Below are 18394 nucleotides of genomic sequence, written 5' to 3' on the forward strand. Positions count from 1 at the left end.
CCTCCAGCGAGGCCTCCACGGAGGGCTTGCCAGGCGCGGACACGCCGAAGGAGGGCATCTTGAACTTGGGCATCTTGAACTTGCTGTCTTTGGCGGCCGCGTCCTTGTCGGCCAGTGCCAGGTCCCCCTCCAGCTTGGCGCCCGGGGCCTGGATGTCCACGTCCACGCCGGGCAGGCTCACGTCCACGTCGGGGCCGCTCAGCTCGCCCTTGGGGCCCCTCACGTCCACCCTGGGGCCCTTCAGCTCCACGTGCGGGCCCTTGAGGTCCACCTTGGGCATCTTGAGGCTGGGCATCTGCACCTTGGGCAGGTGGCCCTTCAGGCCGGCTCCTGCAGCAGCCTGTGCGGCCAGCTCTCTCTCGGGCAGCTGGCCCTCGGGCAGCTTCACGCCCACCTGGCCGGCCTTGACCTCCAGGTCGGCCGAGGGCAGCTGAATGCTGAGGTCAGGGGTCTTGAGGTCGCCCTGCACGGAGGGCAGGGCCACGTCCGCCTCCACCTTGGGCGCCGCCACCTCCAGCGAGGCCTCCACGGAGGGCTTGCCAGGCGCGGACACGCCGAAGGAGGGCATCTTGAACTTGGGCATCTTGAACTTGCTGTCTTTGGCGCCCGCGTCCTTGTCGGCCAGTGCCAGGTCCCCCTCCAGCTTGGCGCCCGGGGCCTGGATGTCCACGTCCACGCCGGGCAGGCTCACGTCCACGTCGGGGCCGCTCAGCTCGCCCTTGGGGCCCCTCACGTCCACCCTGGGGCCCTTCAGCTCCACGTGAGGGCCCTTGAGGTCCACCTTGGGCATCTTGAGGCTGGGCATCTGCACCTTGGGCAGGTGGCCCTTCAGGCCGGCTCCTGCAGCAGCCTGTGCGGCCAGCTCTCCCTCGGGCAGCTGGCCCTCGGGCAGCTTCACGCCCACCTGGCCGGCCTTGACCTCCAGGTCGGCCGAGGGCAGCTGAATGCTGAGGTCAGGGGTCTTGAGGTCGCCCTGCACGGAGGGCAGGGCCACGTCCGCCTCCACCTTGGGCGCCGCCACCTCCAGCGAGGCCTCCACGGAGGGCTTGCCAGGCGCGGACACGCCGAAGGAGGGCATCTTGAACTTGGGCATCTTGAACTTGCTGTCTTTGGCGGCCGCGTCCTTGTCGGCCAGTGCCAGGTCCCCCTCCAGCTTGGCGCCCGGGGCCTGGATGTCCACGTCCACGCCGGGCAGGCTCACGTCCACGTCGGGGCCGCTCAGCTCGCCCTTGGGGCCCCTCACGTCCACCCTGGGGCCCTTCAGCTCCACGTGCGGGCCCTTGAGGTCCACCTTGGGCATCTTGAGGCTGGGCATCTGCACCTTGGGCAGGTGGCCCTTCAGGCCGGCTCCTGCAGCAGCCTGTGCGGCCAGCTCTCCCTCGGGCAGCTGGCCCTCGGGCAGCTTCACGCCCACCTGGCCGGCCTTGACCTCCAGGTCGGCCGAGGGCAGCTGAATGCTGAGGTCAGGGGTCTTGAGGTCGCCCTGCACGGAGGGCAGGGCCACGTCCGCCTCCACCTTGGGCGCCGCCACCTCCAGCGAGGCCTCCACGGAGGGCTTGCCAGGCGCGGACACGCCGAAGGAGGGCATCTTGAACTTGGGCATCTTGAACTTGCTGTCTTTGGCGCCCGCGTCCTTGTCGGCCAGTGCCAGGTCCCCCTCCAGCTTGGCGCCCGGGGCCTGGATGTCCACGTCCACGCCGGGCAGGCTCACGTCCACGTCGGGGCCGCTCAGCTCGCCCTTGGGGCCCCTCACGTCCACCCTGGGGCCCTTCAGCTCCACGTGCGGGCCCTTGAGGTCCACCTTGGGCATCTTGAGGCTGGGCATCTGCACCTTGGGCAGGTGGCCCTTCAGGCCGGCTCCTGCAGCAGCCTGTGCGGCCAGCTCTCCCTCGGGCAGCTGGCCCTCGGGCAGCTTCACGCCCACCTGGCCGGCCTTGACCTCCAGGTCGGCCGAGGGCAGCTGAATGCTGAGGTCAGGGGTCTTGAGGTCGCCCTGCACGGAGGGCAGGGCCACGTCCGCCTCCACCTTGGGCGCCGCCACCTCCAGCGAGGCCTCCACGGAGGGCTTGCCAGGCGCGGACACGCCGAAGGAGGGCATCTTGAACTTGGGCATCTTGAACTTGCTGTCTTTGGCGGCCGCGTCCTTGTCGGCCAGTGCCAGGTCCCCCTCCAGCTTGGCGCCCGGGGCCTGGATGTCCACGTCCACGCCGGGCAGGCTCACGTCCACGTCGGGGCCGCTCACCTCGCCCTTGGGGCCCCTCACGTCCACCCTGGGGCCCTTCAGCTCCACGTGCGGGCCCTTGAGGTCCACCTTGGGCATCTTGAGGCTGGGCATCTGCACCTTGGGCAGGTGGCCCTTCAGGCCGGCTCCTGCAGCATCCTGTGCGGCCAGCTCTCCCTCGGGCAGCTGGCCCTCGGGCAGCTTCACGCCCACCTGGCCGGCCTTGACCTCCAGGTCGGCCGAGGGCAGCTGAATGCTGAGGTCAGGGGTCTTGAGGTCGCCCTGCACGGAGGGCAGGGCCACGTCCGCCTCCACCTTGGGCGCCGCCACCTCCAGCGAGGCCTCCACGGAGGGCTTGCCAGGCGCGGACACGCCGAAGGAGGGCATCTTGAACTTGGGCATCTTGAACTTGCTGTCTTTGGCGGCCGCGTCCTTGTCAGCCAGTGCCAGGTCCCCCTCCAGCTTGGCGCCCGGGGCCTGGATGTCCACGTCCACGCCGGGCAGGCTCACGTCCACGTCGGGGCCGCTCAGCTCGCCCTTGGGGCCCCTCACGTCCACCCTGGGGCCCTTCAGCTCCACGTGCGGGCCCTTGAGGTCCACCTTGGGCATCTTGAGGCTGGGCATCTGCACCTTGGGCAGGTGGCCCTTCAGGCCGGCTCCTGCAGCAGCCTGTGCGGCCAGCTCTCCCTCGGGCAGCTGGCCCTCGGGCAGCTTCACGCCCACCTGGCCGGCCTTGACCTCCAGGTCGGCCGAGGGCAGCTGAATGCTGAGGTCAGGGGTCTTGAGGTCGCCCTGCACGGAGGGCAGGGCCACGTCCGCCTCCACCTTGGGCGCCGCCACCTCCAGCGAGGCCTCCACGGAGGGCTTGCCAGGCGCGGACACGCCGAAGGAGGGCATCTTGAACTTGGGCATCTTGAACTTGCTGTCTTTGGCGCCCGCGTCCTTGTCGGCCAGTGCCAGGTCCCCCTCCAGCTTGGCGCCCGGGGCCTGGATGTCCACGTCCACGCCGGGCAGGCTCACGTCCACGTCGGGGCCGCTCACCTCGCCCTTGGGGCCCCTCACGTCCACCCTGGGGCCCTTCAGCTCCACGTGCGGGCCCTTGAGGTCCACCTTGGGCATCTTGAGGCTGGGCATCTGCACCTTGGGCAGGTGGCCCTTCAGGCCGGCTCCTGCAGCAGCCTGTGCGGCCAGCTCTCTCTCGGGCAGCTGGCCCTCGGGCAGCTTCACGCCCACCTGGCCGGCCTTGACCTCCAGGTCGGCCGAGGGCAGCTGAATGCTGAGGTCAGGGGTCTTGAGGTCGCCCTGCACGGAGGGCAGGGCCACGTCCGCCTCCACCTTGGGCGCCGCCACCTCCAGCGAGGCCTCCACGGAGGGCTTGCCAGGCGCGGACACGCCGAAGGAGGGCATCTTGAACTTGGGCATCTTGAACTTGCTGTCTTTGGCGCCCGCGTCCTTGTCGGCCAGTGCCAGGTCCCCCTCCAGCTTGGCGCCCGGGGCCTGGATGTCCACGTCCACGCCGGGCAGGCTCACGTCCACGTCGGGGCCGCTCAGCTCGCCCTTGGGGCCCCTCACGTCCACCCTGGGGCCCTTCAGCTCCACGTGCGGGCCCTTGAGGTCCACCTTGGGCATCTTGAGGCTGGGCATCTGCACCTTGGGCAGGTGGCCCTTCAGGCCGGCTCCTGCAGCAGCCTGTGCGGCCAGCTCTCCCTCGGGCAGCTGGCCCTCGGGCAGCTTCACGCCCACCTGGCCGGCCTTGACCTCCAGGTCGGCCGAGGGCAGCTGAATGCTGAGGTCAGGGGTCTTGAGGTCGCCCTGCACGGAGGGCAGGGCCACGTCCGCCTCCACCTTGGGCGCCGCCACCTCCAGCGAGGCCTCCACGGAGGGCTTGCCAGGCGCGGACACGCCGAAGGAGGGCATCTTGAACTTGGGCATCTTGAACTTGCTGTCTTTGGCGGCCGCGTCCTTGTCGGCCAGTGCCAGGTCCCCCTCCAGCTTGGCGCCCGGGGCCTGGATGTCCACGTCCACGCCGGGCAGGCTCACGTCCACGTCGGGGCCGCTCACCTCGCCCTTGGGGCCCCTCACGTCCACCCTGGGGCCCTTCAGCTCCACGTGCGGGCCCTTGAGGTCCACCTTGGGCATCTTGAGGCTGGGCATCTGCACCTTGGGCAGGTGGCCCTTCAGGCCGGCTCCTGCAGCAGCCTGTGCGGCCAGCTCTCCCTCGGGCAGCTGGCCCTCGGGCAGCTTCACGCCCACCTGGCCGGCCTTGACCTCCAGGTCGGCCGAGGGCAGCTGAATGCTGAGGTCAGGGGTCTTGAGGTCGCCCTGCACGGAGGGCAGGGCCACGTCCGCCTCCACCTTGGGCGCCGCCACCTCCAGCGAGGCCTCCACGGAGGGCTTGCCAGGCGCGGACACGCCGAAGGAGGGCATCTTGAACTTGGGCATCTTGAACTTGCTGTCTTTGGCGGCCGCGTCCTTGTCGGCCAGTGCCAGGTCCCCCTCCAGCTTGGCGCCCGGGGCCTGGATGTCCACGTCCACGCCGGGCAGGCTCACGTCCACGTCGGGGCCGCTCAGCTCGCCCTTGGGGCCCCTCACGTCCACCCTGGGGCCCTTCAGCTCCACGTGCGGGCCCTTGAGGTCCACCTTGGGCATCTTGAGGCTGGGCATCTGCACCTTGGGCAGGTGGCCCTTCAGGCCGGCTCCTGCAGCAGCCTGTGCGGCCAGCTCTCCCTCGGGCAGCTGGCCCTCGGGCAGCTTCACGCCCACCTGGCCGGCCTTGACCTCCAGGTCGGCCGAGGGCAGCTGAATGCTGAGGTCAGGGGTCTTGAGGTCGCCCTGCACGGAGGGCAGGGCCACGTCCGCCTCCACCTTGGGCGCCGCCACCTCCAGCGAGGCCTCCACGGAGGGCTTGCCAGGCGCGGACACGCCGAAGGAGGGCATCTTGAACTTGGGCATCTTGAACTTGCTGTCTTTGGCGCCCGCGTCCTTGTCGGCCAGTGCCAGGTCCCCCTCCAGCTTGGCGCCCGGGGCCTGGATGTCCACGTCCACGCCGGGCAGGCTCACGTCCACGTCGGGGCCGCTCAGCTCGCCCTTGGGGCCCCCCACGTCCACTTTGGGGCCCTTCAGCTCCACGTGCGGGCCCTTGAGGTCCACCTTGGGCATCTTGAGGCTGGGCATCTGCACCTTGGGCAGGTGGCCCTTCAGGCCGGCTCCTGCAGCAGCCTGTGCGGCCAGCTCTCCCTCGGGCAGCTGGCCCTCGGGCAGCTTCACGCCCACCTGGCCGGCCTTGACCTCCAGGTCGGCCGAGGGCAGCTGAATGCTGAGGTCAGGGGTCTTGAGGTCGCCCTGCACGGAGGGCAGGGCCACGTCCGCCTCCACCTTGGGCGCCGCCACCTCCAGCGAGGCCTCCACGGAGGGCTTGCCAGGCGCGGACACGCCGAAGGAGGGCATCTTGAACTTGGGCATCTTGAACTTGCTGTCTTTGGCGCCCGCGTCCTTGTCGGCCAGTGCCAGGTCCCCCTCCAGCTTGGCGCCCGGGGCCTGGATGTCCACGTCCACGCCGGGCAGGCTCACGTCCACGTCGGGGCCGCTCAGCTCGCCCTTGGGGCCCCTCACGTCCACCCTGGGGCCCTTCAGCTCCACGTGCGGGCCCTTGAGGTCCACCTTGGGCATCTTGAGGCTGGGCATCTGCACCTTGGGCAGGTGGCCCTTCAGGCCGGCTCCTGCAGCAGCCTGTGCGGCCAGCTCTCTCTCGGGCAGCTGGCCCTCGGGCAGCTTCACGCCCACCTGGCCGGCCTTGACCTCCAGGTCGGCCGAGGGCAGCTGAATGCTGAGGTCAGGGGTCTTGAGGTCGCCCTGCACGGAGGGCAGGGCCACGTCCGCCTCCACCTTGGGCGCCGCCACCTCCAGCGAGGCCTCCACGGAGGGCTTGCCAGGCGCGGACACGCCGAAGGAGGGCATCTTGAACTTGGGCATCTTGAACTTGCTGTCTTTGGCGCCCGCGTCCTTGTCGGCCAGTGCCAGGTCCCCCTCCAGCTTGGCGCCCGGGGCCTGGATGTCCACGTCCACGCCGGGCAGGCTCACGTCCACGTCGGGGCCGCTCAGCTCGCCCTTGGGGCCCCTCACGTCCACCCTGGGGCCCTTCAGCTCCACGTGCGGGCCCTTGAGGTCCACCTTGGGCATCTTGAGGCTGGGCATCTGCACCTTGGGCAGGTGGCCCTTCAGGCCGGCTCCTGCAGCAGCCTGTGCGGCCAGCTCTCCCTCGGGCAGCTGGCCCTCGGGCAGCTTCACGCCCACCTGGCCGGCCTTGACCTCCAGGTCGGCCGAGGGCAGCTGAATGCTGAGGTCAGGGGTCTTGAGGTCGCCCTGCACGGAGGGCAGGGCCACGTCCGCCTCCACCTTGGGCGCCGCCACCTCCAGCGAGGCCTCCACGGAGGGCTTGCCAGGCGCGGACACGCCGAAGGAGGGCATCTTGAACTTGGGCATCTTGAACTTGCTGTCTTTGGCGGCCGCGTCCTTGTCGGCCAGTGCCAGGTCCCCCTCCAGCTTGGCGCCCGGGGCCTGGATGTCCACGTCCACGCCGGGCAGGCTCACGTCCACGTCGGGGCCGCTCAGCTCGCCCTTGGGGCCCCTCACGTCCACCCTGGGGCCCTTCAGCTCCACGTGCGGGCCCTTGAGGTCCACCTTGGGCATCTTGAGGCTGGGCATCTGCACCTTGGGCAGGTGGCCCTTCAGGCCGGCTCCTGCAGCAGCCTGTGCGGCCAGCTCTCCCTCGGGCAGCTGGCCCTCGGGCAGCTTCACGCCCACCTGGCCGGCCTTGACCTCCAGGTCGGCCGAGGGCAGCTGAATGCTGAGGTCAGGGGTCTTGAGGTCGCCCTGCACGGAGGGCAGGGCCACGTCCGCCTCCACCTTGGGCGCCGCCACCTCCAGCGAGGCCTCCACGGAGGGCTTGCCAGGCGCGGACACGCCGAAGGAGGGCATCTTGAACTTGGGCATCTTGAACTTGCTGTCTTTGGCGCCCGCGTCCTTGTCGGCCAGTGCCAGGTCCCCCTCCAGCTTGGCGCCCGGGGCCTGGATGTCCACGTCCACGCCGGGCAGGCTCACGTCCACGTCGGGGCCGCTCAGCTCGCCCTTGGGGCCCCTCACGTCCACCCTGGGGCCCTTCAGCTCCACGTGCGGGCCCTTGAGGTCCACCTTGGGCATCTTGAGGCTGGGCATCTGCACCTTGGGCAGGTGGCCCTTCAGGCCGGCTCCTGCAGCAGCCTGTGCGGCCAGCTCTCCCTCGGGCAGCTGGCCCTCGGGCAGCTTCACGCCCACCTGGCCGGCCTTGACCTCCAGGTCGGCCGAGGGCAGCTGAATGCTGAGGTCAGGGGTCTTGAGGTCGCCCTGCACGGAGGGCAGGGCCACGTCCGCCTCCACCTTGGGCGCCGCCACCTCCAGCGAGGCCTCCACGGAGGGCTTGCCAGGCGCGGACACGCCGAAGGAGGGCATCTTGAACTTGGGCATCTTGAACTTGCTGTCTTTGGCGGCCGCGTCCTTGTCGGCCAGTGCCAGGTCCCCCTCCAGCTTGGCGCCCGGGGCCTGGATGTCCACGTCCACGCCGGGCAGGCTCACGTCCACGTCGGGGCCGCTCACCTCGCCCTTGGGGCCCCTCACGTCCACCCTGGGGCCCTTCAGCTCCACGTGCGGGCCCTTGAGGTCCACCTTGGGCATCTTGAGGCTGGGCATCTGCACCTTGGGCAGGTGGCCCTTCAGGCCGGCTCCTGCAGCATCCTGTGCGGCCAGCTCTCCCTCGGGCAGCTGGCCCTCGGGCAGCTTCACGCCCACCTGGCCGGCCTTGACCTCCAGGTCGGCCGAGGGCAGCTGAATGCTGAGGTCAGGGGTCTTGAGGTCGCCCTGCACGGAGGGCAGGGCCACGTCCGCCTCCACCTTGGGCGCCGCCACCTCCAGCGAGGCCTCCACGGAGGGCTTGCCAGGCGCGGACACGCCGAAGGAGGGCATCTTGAACTTGGGCATCTTGAACTTGCTGTCTTTGGCGGCCGCGTCCTTGTCAGCCAGTGCCAGGTCCCCCTCCAGCTTGGCGCCCGGGGCCTGGATGTCCACGTCCACGCCGGGCAGGCTCACGTCCACGTCGGGGCCGCTCAGCTCGCCCTTGGGGCCCCTCACGTCCACCCTGGGGCCCTTCAGCTCCACGTGCGGGCCCTTGAGGTCCACCTTGGGCATCTTGAGGCTGGGCATCTGCACCTTGGGCAGGTGGCCCTTCAGGCCGGCTCCTGCAGCAGCCTGTGCGGCCAGCTCTCCCTCGGGCAGCTGGCCCTCGGGCAGCTTCACGCCCACCTGGCCGGCCTTGACCTCCAGGTCGGCCGAGGGCAGCTGAATGCTGAGGTCAGGGGTCTTGAGGTCGCCCTGCACGGAGGGCAGGGCCACGTCCGCCTCCACCTTGGGCGCCGCCACCTCCAGCGAGGCCTCCACGGAGGGCTTGCCAGGCGCGGACACGCCGAAGGAGGGCATCTTGAACTTGGGTATCTTGAAATTTATTTCTCTTTGTGAGCACTCTCCTTCTTTGGTAGTTTTTTGTTCCTCTTCCCTGGTCTCTGTTCTCTGTCTCTTTTCTTTCTCCTGAGTTGTTTCTCTGTCCTTTACATAGTCTCTCTGTTCTCTCTGTACAACCTCCTTTAATGTTTCCTCACCCAGTGTTTCATAGTCTGATGTCTTTAATTCCTGTCTGGTTTTCCTTGGTCTTCCTTCCTTTGTTGGAGACCATCCAAAAGATGGTATTCTGAATTTGGGCATCTTCAGCTTTATTTGTTCTGTTTGTGTTACCTGTTCCTTATCTTCTCTCTCATTCTCTTCACTTTGCCCTGTTCCTTCCTGTGAATCTCCTTGTCCCTGCATCCTTTTTCCGTCCCTGTACCCTGATTCTTGCTGTCCTCTGTCTGGTAGGACAACTTCTTTCTCATCTCTTTTTGTCTCTTTCATCTTATTTTGGGAAAACCCAGTTTCCCTGGTTTTCCCGTCGCATGGTGATACCTGTGAGCCGCCTTGGTCTGGTTTGTCTTGCAGAGACAATCTTGCAATGCCTATTTCCAGGCTCTCTACCTCTTCCCATTCGTCATCCCAGCTCTTTGCTCGGGCTGTCTCAGCTCTATGCTGGCCAAGTGTCTTCTCCCTTTCTTGTTTTGCCAACTGCTTCTTCTTTCTGTGATGTCTGTCTGTTTTCACTACCATTTCTCCAGGGCCTTCCTGGTCCAAGTTGGGATGACTGGGCTTCTTCGTAGGCTTCTGCATAGTTAGCGCCGACCTGAACCCGGGTGCCTGTGTCCCGTCCTCCTGCGGCTGGGACTCTTGCAGCACTCCAGCCCGATCCTGTCTGTCCTGGAGGTCTCTGCCCACTTGCTCATTTGTATCTGGGCCTTGCCCTGAGCTCATCCCAAATCTCAGGTTCAGGAACCTCCTCCTCCGTCTTCCTGACCCTGCCTTCTGCTCTCGGCTCTCAGCTGTCAGCTGGGCCTCTGTGTCTGTGCTTGTGGGGGACACATCACGTGTGTCCCTGTGCTCTGAGGCTTCTGAGGAACTGTGTGAGCGTCGGGGGCCTGTCCCCCGCTTGCTCCTTAAGGCTTGAAATTTTGGCCAGGAGAGTCTGTCCTGGGGCCGCCTCTGGCGACCATCCCTGGACTTAGAAATAAGCCTTTCTCGGTCTCCATCTGCCTCTAGCGTCTTTGTAGGCGTCTCCATGTATCCCTCCGCACTCTCCTTGTCCTGGAACAGAGAAGAAGCTGTTTGTTTTGGGTACAAGATTCTGTACCATAGACAGTGCTCACAGGAAGGGGGTCTCTAGTGCAGCTGAGGCTACCTTAGATCTCACTGGGCAGGACCTTACCTGTTTTTCCTGGCCTTTCAAGCCTTGCTGAGATTGCTGAATGGCTGACTCCTCTCCCTTGCTGGCAGAGAGTTTCCGTTTGATTCTGAACTGAACTTTGTATGGTTCTGAGTACTGAAGGATTTTAAGAGCATCTTCATATTTCATGTGGTCAAAGAATATGGTTGCACTGAGAAGTTGATCCCCTAAAGGAAGAAGAAGCCAGGTTCAGTGCCCCTGTCCCCACCAGAATAGAAGTGGTCTGGGGGCCACATTGGTAAGGGGAAGCCCCTCAGCCTATGTCCCGCTCCCCAGTGGCACCTCAAACAACATGCGGAAAATCAGGGCACAGTGGGCAGTCCCAGCCTGGAGAGGCTGAGCAAAGCCCTCGGGGCATCCCGAGCCTTAGGTGAGGCCCACCCCTCCAGGTTTCTCCATTTCCCCCTCATCCTGGGTTGATGGTGGAGCCCCCAGGGATGGGACAGCTGTGATACCTTCTTTCAGGCTGAATAGTTTGGCAGCGGAGGAATCCTTCAGGACTTGCTTGACAAAGATCCCCTGGTCCTCTCCACCTGTGACAGTGTAGCCACTGGCTCCTGACTCCACCTCAGTCTTCAGTGTCACCTCTGTTGCATCCTGTGTAGACTGAGGCAGAAGGAGGGCATGGTGGGTGTTTGCCTATCTCATATAGGCATCACTGTAGTGGCCAGTATCTCCCCAGGATGGTGATCTGTGCTGCCTGGGTAGAAGCTGGGGTACCATCCAAGTGGGCCAGGCTGCTGGGTCTGGGGTTTAGAGAAAGCCCAGCTGCAGGAAGCCTCAGCTGGAATCAGGGGACAGCCTGTCTAGGCGGCCGAGTCTAGGACTGAGTCAGGGGAGAGGCTCTGGCCAGCCTTCCTTCTGCTGATCCTTCACTGGTTCGTTACAAATGTGTGAAGCATCCATCCCATGGAAAGCACCAGGGCTGGATCCCAGGAGGGACACAAACACTGGGGATGTCTGTAGTCCCCCTGATTCTGCAAATGATGCCCGCCCACTTTGCCCATCCAACTGAGGCTATCCAGGGAAGCACAGGCGAAATGACCCTTCATGGGCACCCAGCTGAGCCCCTCCCGTCTTCCTTGGCCAAGGCTCTTCCGCATCATAGCCTGGGTGCCATTGTCCACAGGGTTGTCCACTGCACACTGAAGTATGGCTGCACGTATGCTCGTCAGGTGTCAGACTCTTCCCATTAGAGGGTAGACACCAGCCTCTGCATCTGCCCCTCCCAGGCCTGAGGCACAGGCGTACCATCCCCAGGGCACAGCGTATGCCCCTCCCTCCATCTCCTGGGGCTGACGCCCTTGAGGAAGGGTTATCCCCTGACTCTCGATGGTATGGCACCTACCTCTGGATGATTCATACTGGAGAAGGCTGTGGATTCTCCTGAATCCCTCTTCCACCAGGATCTCCGTCTGCCAGAGGAGCTGTGCCTGCCCTGGTTGTTTTCCTGCAGTCAAGGGGTTGGGAGTTACCACTTACTCTGCTAAGGAGACGTGAGTGTCAGGAAGGCTCCGAGCAGGAGAACCCAGGATGCAGGAATACAGGAACTCCGGGTGCGGAGTGTACCGGGGAGCTGAGTACCTAGGACCTCACTGGGAAAGGCAATTCTCAGCCTCCTGTTTCCTCACTGAGGAACAGGTATGCCCCCACCCTGTAGCAACTGGAAGTACTTTAGAAGGGGGAAGACTTTCAAAGTTTAAATGAGTCTTTAGCGCAGACAGGTCTCCTCTGATCCCTGCCATGGCTCCTCTCCCAAGGAAGTCAGCAGTCTCCTCTCCAAGATGGTATGAGTGTGTATGTATGGGTGCGCTATGAAGGAGCATGCCCCTGCCACATCCCACAGTGGGTTCTCAGAGTTGGTCACACACACACACACACACACACACACACACACACACACACACACACGAGCTGCAAGTGTCCCCATCTCCACCGTGGCTCAGGCAGTTCAAGGGCGGGGCAGTGGAGAAGAGGGCAAGACCAAATGCCCACGGCAGGGAGGGCAAGCAGGCTGCACAGACACTCGTGAACAGGGGTAACGTGCCTGTGGGCCACTCCTGAGCCTTCCTTCGGCCAGCAGTTCTGCCCTGCAGCCTTACCTGGGCTCCAAAGCCAGCACCTTCAGCTGTGTGTTCATAGACAGGGGAGGACCCCTGCGGCCTTGGCCGAATGATCTCACCCACGGGCCCTTCGGTCACCTGGCAGAAGATAATAAAGTTACCTCCAGCTACCAGCTCTCCAGCCTGGGGGGAGACGGGGCGGGGCTGGAGAGGAAGGGGTTCCCCTTGGGGTGACACTCACAGAGTCGTCCTCTTCAGTCTCAACCCCCGGCTCCTGGCTCTGCAGCTGCCGTCCAGTCACTGCAGAGACAAGAGCGGTTAGTGGACGTGAGGGCGGTAGGCTGTAAGGCGAACATGGGAACAGGGTAGGCAAGGGTGAACATGGGCCTGAGGGAAGCTCCAGAGACCCTGGGTGGAGCAACCGCAGGACAGCAGTGGAGTGGGATTTGCAGATTTAGTCCAAGAGAAAAACACAAACAATAACTACCCAGAGCCTGAAATGAACATCCAGAGTTGCTGCAATATGCTCTGCTAAATGTCCTGCGTCTATCCATCCCACAAATCACAGGCAGTAAGAAGAAACAAGAAGGTGGAGCTCCACACTGAAGAGCAGGGCAAGTGACGGACGGGGTCTCCAAGAGTCCGAAGGCTCCAACTAACCGCTAACAGATTGTTTCCAACGCTAAAGGAAACCATGCATAGGGCTAAAGACTGAGGGCGGGCTCTCAGAGAGAGAGCTTACGAGGGTGAGAGATGGAGTGAAGTTGGTAGACTGCGTGTCTAGCATGCACAACGCCCTGCTTCGGTTTCCAGGACTGCAAACCCCAGCATGGGACCCACAGCTGCACCCCACCACTGGAAGGGTGAATGCAGGAGAACTGGGGTTCAAGGTCATCCTCAGCCGTATGTTTTCAGGCCGGTCTGGGATAGATGCTACCACGCAGCACATAAAAATCAATCAGTTCGACCCTGAGTTTTTAAAGCCAAAATTGTGGAAATTCTGGAGTGGAGCGTGTATTAGAGACTCAATGGTAGATGGGAAGAGCCTGCAGAAAGCACTTCAGACTGAATTTCATAACCGCTTTGAAGAACACGAGAGAAAAGCTGAAGAAAGATGAGCACAGCCTCGGGAATCTTCGGGGGAAGAAAAAGAGAAAAAGGCGGAAAACCCTGCTGAAGAGGCAATGGAAGGAACTAGCGGACAAATGCCGAGCAGGAGAAACACGGAGATCTTCACGGAACAAACCATGGCCAAAGAAAGTGGCCCAGCACACAGAAAGACACAAAAACACCCCTGACAACCGGCTTCTCAGAAGTATGGGAGAACAGCCAGCCCCGGACCTGGTGAGACAGACGCCTCAGCAGGTAAAGGAGCCCCCCGGGACCCACGTGATGAGTGGAGAGAACTGACCTCCACGTAAGCACCGTGGCATGGGCACCTGTGTGCACAGTCCAGGCGACACAAGGCCAGGACTCAAAGAGAAGGTTAAAGAGAAGGCAGCATGGTGGCCCTTGTTTTTAATCCCGGCATTCCAGAGGGAGATGCAGGCAGACCGCTGTGAGTCCAAGGGCAGCCTGGTCTACGTGGTGAGTTCTGAGCTACCCAGAGCCACATTCTGAAACCCTGGCTCAAAAATAAGATTAAATTAAAAACTGTGGAAATAAGAAGAAAATTCAACAATATTTGCAAAGACTGAAAGAAAAAAAAAGCCATCAGGCAAGAACTTGATACCCATTCTCCTACAACAACCATTACACTTGTACACATTGAAAGAAAAGAGAAAAGAAGAGAGGGAGGGAGGAAAAAAAGAAAGAAAGCCTGAGTTGGTAGGTGAAGTCCCAAGTGAATGTGTATTATTGGCAAAGACCAATGCCTCGAGCTCCCGGGAACTGGCAAGACGTTCCTCTAGTCCATGTGTAAATGCCGACAGAAAGCCTGACTGCAGCAGCCTCCTCCCAGATGGACGGCAACCGAGACTGCGCCCTCTGAAGACTTCCAAGCAGACTCGCATTAGATTACCCTCCTTGAACATAACGAACGCACCGAGGTTGCAGGCTGTGTGGCTGCAGCTGCTCTGTGCCAGCTTTTCTGTGTGTGCGTCTGTGTGTCTGTCCTTTCTTGATTCCCTTTCTTCGTTTCCAGAACCAATCCATGCAGGACAGGCTTCCACAGCACTCATCTTTTTTAAAACGTGGGTGTGATGGCTTGCACTTGTAACCCTAACACTGGGGAGGTAGAGGAAAGTGGTTCCCTGGGGCTCACAGGCCAGTCAGCCTGGCCTACAAGGCCGGTGAGAGACCCTGCCTCAAAATCCAGTGTGAACAGTATCCAGGGAACAATGTCTGAAATTGGCCTCTGGCCTACACACACACACACACACACACACACACACACACAGAGAGAGAGACAGAGACAGAGACAGAGAGACAGACAGAGACAGACAGACAGAGACAGAGAGAGAGAGATAAAGAGAGACAGAGAGAGTTTAAAATTTGCATGCTTTACAAAGGATGGTGTGAAAATGGTCAATTAATACAAGAAAAATTGGCCAGTCCCCTAGCGAAATGCAGATTAAAAAAACACAAAGCAAAGTAGACCTCCCAGCACCATAGGAATGGAAGCCTCTTCTCAGTGAGGGGTGCAGGGGCCACTGGACATGGGAAAATACTAATCTTTATTGCCAACTCAGCCACAGAGCACACTGATTTTATGTGAATTACAGTTCCAAAGATGAAGATTTAATAAATCTTTGAAAAAAAAAAACAGAAATTACTTTGGGAGAGAGCAAAAAAATCTTAAACAAGACACCAAGGCTGGTGAGATGGCCCTCGGGTAAAAGGTGCTGGCCACCAAGCCTGGTGACCTGAGTTCAGTCCTTGGGACCCACAAGGTAAAAGGAGAGGACCGACTCCCACATGTTGTCCTCTGAGCTCTCCATGTCCTGTGGCACATGCGTTTCAACACACACAGAGACAGACCCGATAAAGAAAGAAAGAAATGTACCTTTTTTAAAATTAGCCCAAGTGAAATAAGTGAGAAATCAGTCTACCTTAAAATTTAGAACTTCAGTCAGGCAAAGACCCCGGTGAGGGTGTGAAAATTCAGGCCCCAGCCTGGGCAAAGATGTTTGTAAGACATCTTTGTAAATTAGCCAATACAGGCGCCCTGCCCGGAAAGTCCAAGCAGTTCTTATAAACCAAAAGAAAGGCCAAATGACCCAGAGAAAACCAGGCAAGGGCTGGAGCACAGGTCAGTGGCAGAAGGGTTTGCACTGGAGAAGCCATGAGTTTAATTTCCAGTCGGAAGAAAGGAGGAAGAAGGGGGGCAGGAAAGGAACTGGGGAGGGAGAAGAATGGGCATGGGGGGCATGCACGTAGGATGTACAACCGGCCTTGCAAATCCACAGTGAGGACTCATGCCGTTCCCAGAGCGGCTGAAATGAAAAGGCCTGGGTGTGCTGAAGGAGAGGAAGACGTGGGCAGCTAGAATTCCTGTCCCGTCCTAGGCATGAGGTGAACTGGGACAATCGGTTTGGAAAATGGCCTGCTGGTATTGACCAAGGCCATTGCCGTCTACCTGCTGGCTGCTTCACAGCCAGGCACAAGCTGATAGGCACCAGCATGTCACCATGGTGCCAGCATGGTCTGCTGCTCCGGTGACGCTCATGCTCATCTCCGCCCTACAAAGGTTTTTTTCCATTTTTGGTTTTTGGTTTTGTTTTGTTTTGACATAGGGTTTCACCATGTAGCATTGGCTGTCCTGGAACTCACAGAGATCCAGCTGCCTCTGCCTCCTGAGTGCTGGAATTAAAGGTGTGCGCCACCACACCCAGCACCCTACAAATTTTTAAGTGATATAAGTCAACGTACTTTCTCTGTGCTGAGAATAGTGTTTATTAGTCAGAAAATAGAACGGCAGTGAGCGGCCTCTCTAGTCCATTGCTGCCTTTGCAAATAAAGTTTTATTGGGACACAGAAAAAACAAACAAAATTTCCCCTCACATAGAACTCCAGCCTAAAGCCCCTGAATTCTACTAAATATTTAGAGGAAGAACAGCCCTGATGGACATGGACCGGGCTGGGCCTGGGCTCCAGGACTACCTCCACTAAGGAAGCAATGCTGAGGATAATGCCCCACCGCTGCCTCAGGCCTGTCCTGAGGGGTGGAGTCCCTGCTACACAGACACTGTCGCTGTCAGTAATGGAGTCTTGTGCACTGACCTTGACATTCCCATAGCACAAGGAGTTCCAGGCACAGCAGGATTCTGGATGTAGCTACTGTGCTCTGGCCAACCTGGATTTCCGCAGGTATGCTCAGAGGCTACCCTGCCAGTCCCGACATACCTGTCCCCAGAGGCACCCCAGGAGTTGTGCCTATCAGCACTTGACACTTAGCTTCTTCTCCTGCCTTTCTTGCTGTTGTTCTTTTAAAAGTGGCTCTGAGAGGGCCAGGGATGGAGCTTCCTGGGGTTAGTCCTCCCGAGGGAGGTGGGGAGGGTCAAAGACCGCCTGTCAGGTCCCACCTCTCCTTCCTGTTACTCTGTGGGCTAAACCATAGACCCTGACCTCTAGGACATCAGGAAAGTCACAGTCTCCATTTATAAGACTGACCTGAGGCAAGATAATAGTCAAGGAACTCGATATCCCTGGAATCCCCATGTGCATGTCCCATAACCTAGTGATAGAAAGTGTGCCGATCATCTGTCTCCATCATCATCCCCGCCCAGTCTTTGTCCATGCACCCCACCACCACTGGGGGCTCCCAGGACTGCTCAGAGAATCCACACTTTGCCCTAGCCACATATTGACTTAGGGGATGTGCAAAGGGGGTAGCTATAGGAGGGACTCTGGGTCAGCTACCCTTCCTGAAAGCCAGGCAAGGGTAGATGAACCTACATCTTCCTGTTTCCCTGGCCGAAGCTGGAGCTTTGGCCAAGGTCCAGGCCTAATACTGGGCCCAGCTGGTGCTGGGATGGGGGTCCCAGAGTGGAAGACCCCCATGGCCAGGCAGTGACCTACCCCTGAGAAGTTGTATTCCATATCTGTTTCACAGGAGTTTCATGGGTGTCAAAAGCCTATGAGGAAAGGTGTTGACAGCTGGGACGTGGGAAGCATGAGGCAGACCAGCCCTGGCCCTGCTGGCTGGGGTTCAGGCCCCTTCTCAGGCTCAGCAGGCTTCAGTATAGCCAATCCCACCTACACAGCCCCCCTTCCTTGTGCGGATGGAGAGCAACGGCCCTGGGAAGAGGCATGAACTCTGCCATGAGGCTGCACTCCAGGCTTTAGCAGGATCCCCCGCCCAGGAACGCACAAAGAGGAAGGCAGAAACTCTACTGACTGCTAGATAGAGAGAGGCTGCCTCCACCCACCAGCTGTGGGGATGAGGAAAGCCTCGGGGCAGAGTCTCATCCACCTAGAACATGACTCCCAGATCGGGGGGAGGGGAAGGAGACAGGGAAGCACCCTAACAGCCTGCCCACATACGTCTCTCTCAAAGACAGCTCTGTAAGCAGCCCAGCCTTGAATACTACCACCTAAATAATGATACAGGTTGTTGAAGGTCACCAAAGCGCTGTTTTATAGAGGAGGAAATGGAGACACACCTGAGCCAAGCCTAGCAAGTCTGGCCACTGTCACCTGACGGTCCCCCAAATTCCCTGCCCTACCCCCTAGCACCCCAAGCCCTTCACACAGTTCCAAACACTGCCGCTGACATCCCACTCCTACAGACACAAACCTGTACTCAGGAAGGGACCACGAGGGCCCGGGGAAGCCACTTCCCCGCCCGGGCATGCTGGTGCCGAACAAGGACGCAGTGGGGGCAACGTGGGGGCACACCTGCTTTAGAGAAGATGGAGTTCTAGGAACTGGACTAGGGTGAGGCTGAACAGGTCCGCCCCGGAGGAGGGTAAGGGAGCCAAGCAGGGGCTGCATAGAGGGCCATCCTGCCCCCATGATCCATGGCCACTTTCCTGTTCAGGGCCATCCCAGCAGGGCTGTGGAGGCAGGGTAGGCCATGTGTCTAAACAAAACTGGAGTTTGCATTCAGACTGCTTGACTTCCAGGTGGGGCCTGGTTCAGTAGCCATGTTTGCATGTTACCAGGGCAGTGGGATCTTTAGGAAACTGGCTGAGAGACTCTGCAGCTGCCTGAGGCTTGTGTGCATGGGTGCCCAGGGCGGGCTCACACTGCCGAGGCCACTGCTTTCAGAGTGGG

General features: G+C 61.0%; 1 protein-coding gene across 1 annotated transcript in view; it reads right to left on the bottom strand.

The window, feature by feature from the left end:
* Ahnak2 (AHNAK nucleoprotein 2) overlaps window positions 1-18394 on the bottom strand; it is a 40363-nt gene that overhangs the window by 13158 nt on the left and 8811 nt on the right. Inside the window, exons 2-10 of the mRNA XM_076550534.1 lie at window positions 12420-12478; window positions 12218-12316; window positions 11464-11565; window positions 10571-10721; window positions 10098-10282; window positions 7259-9976; window positions 5729-6763; window positions 1649-5233; window positions 119-1153 (exon numbers count right to left, since the gene is read on the bottom strand). Of these exons, the coding sequence (XP_076406649.1) occupies window positions 119-1153; window positions 1649-5233; window positions 5729-6763; window positions 7259-9976; window positions 10098-10282; window positions 10571-10721; window positions 11464-11565; window positions 12218-12316; window positions 12420-12478 (8969 nt within the window). The remainder of the gene's footprint in view (window positions 1-118; window positions 1154-1648; window positions 5234-5728; window positions 6764-7258; window positions 9977-10097; window positions 10283-10570; window positions 10722-11463; window positions 11566-12217; window positions 12317-12419; window positions 12479-18394) is intronic.

This window comes from Peromyscus maniculatus, chromosome 14 (assembly GCF_049852395.1).
Source record: "Peromyscus maniculatus bairdii isolate BWxNUB_F1_BW_parent chromosome 14, HU_Pman_BW_mat_3.1, whole genome shotgun sequence".
NCBI lineage: Eukaryota > Metazoa > Chordata > Mammalia > Rodentia > Cricetidae > Peromyscus > Peromyscus maniculatus.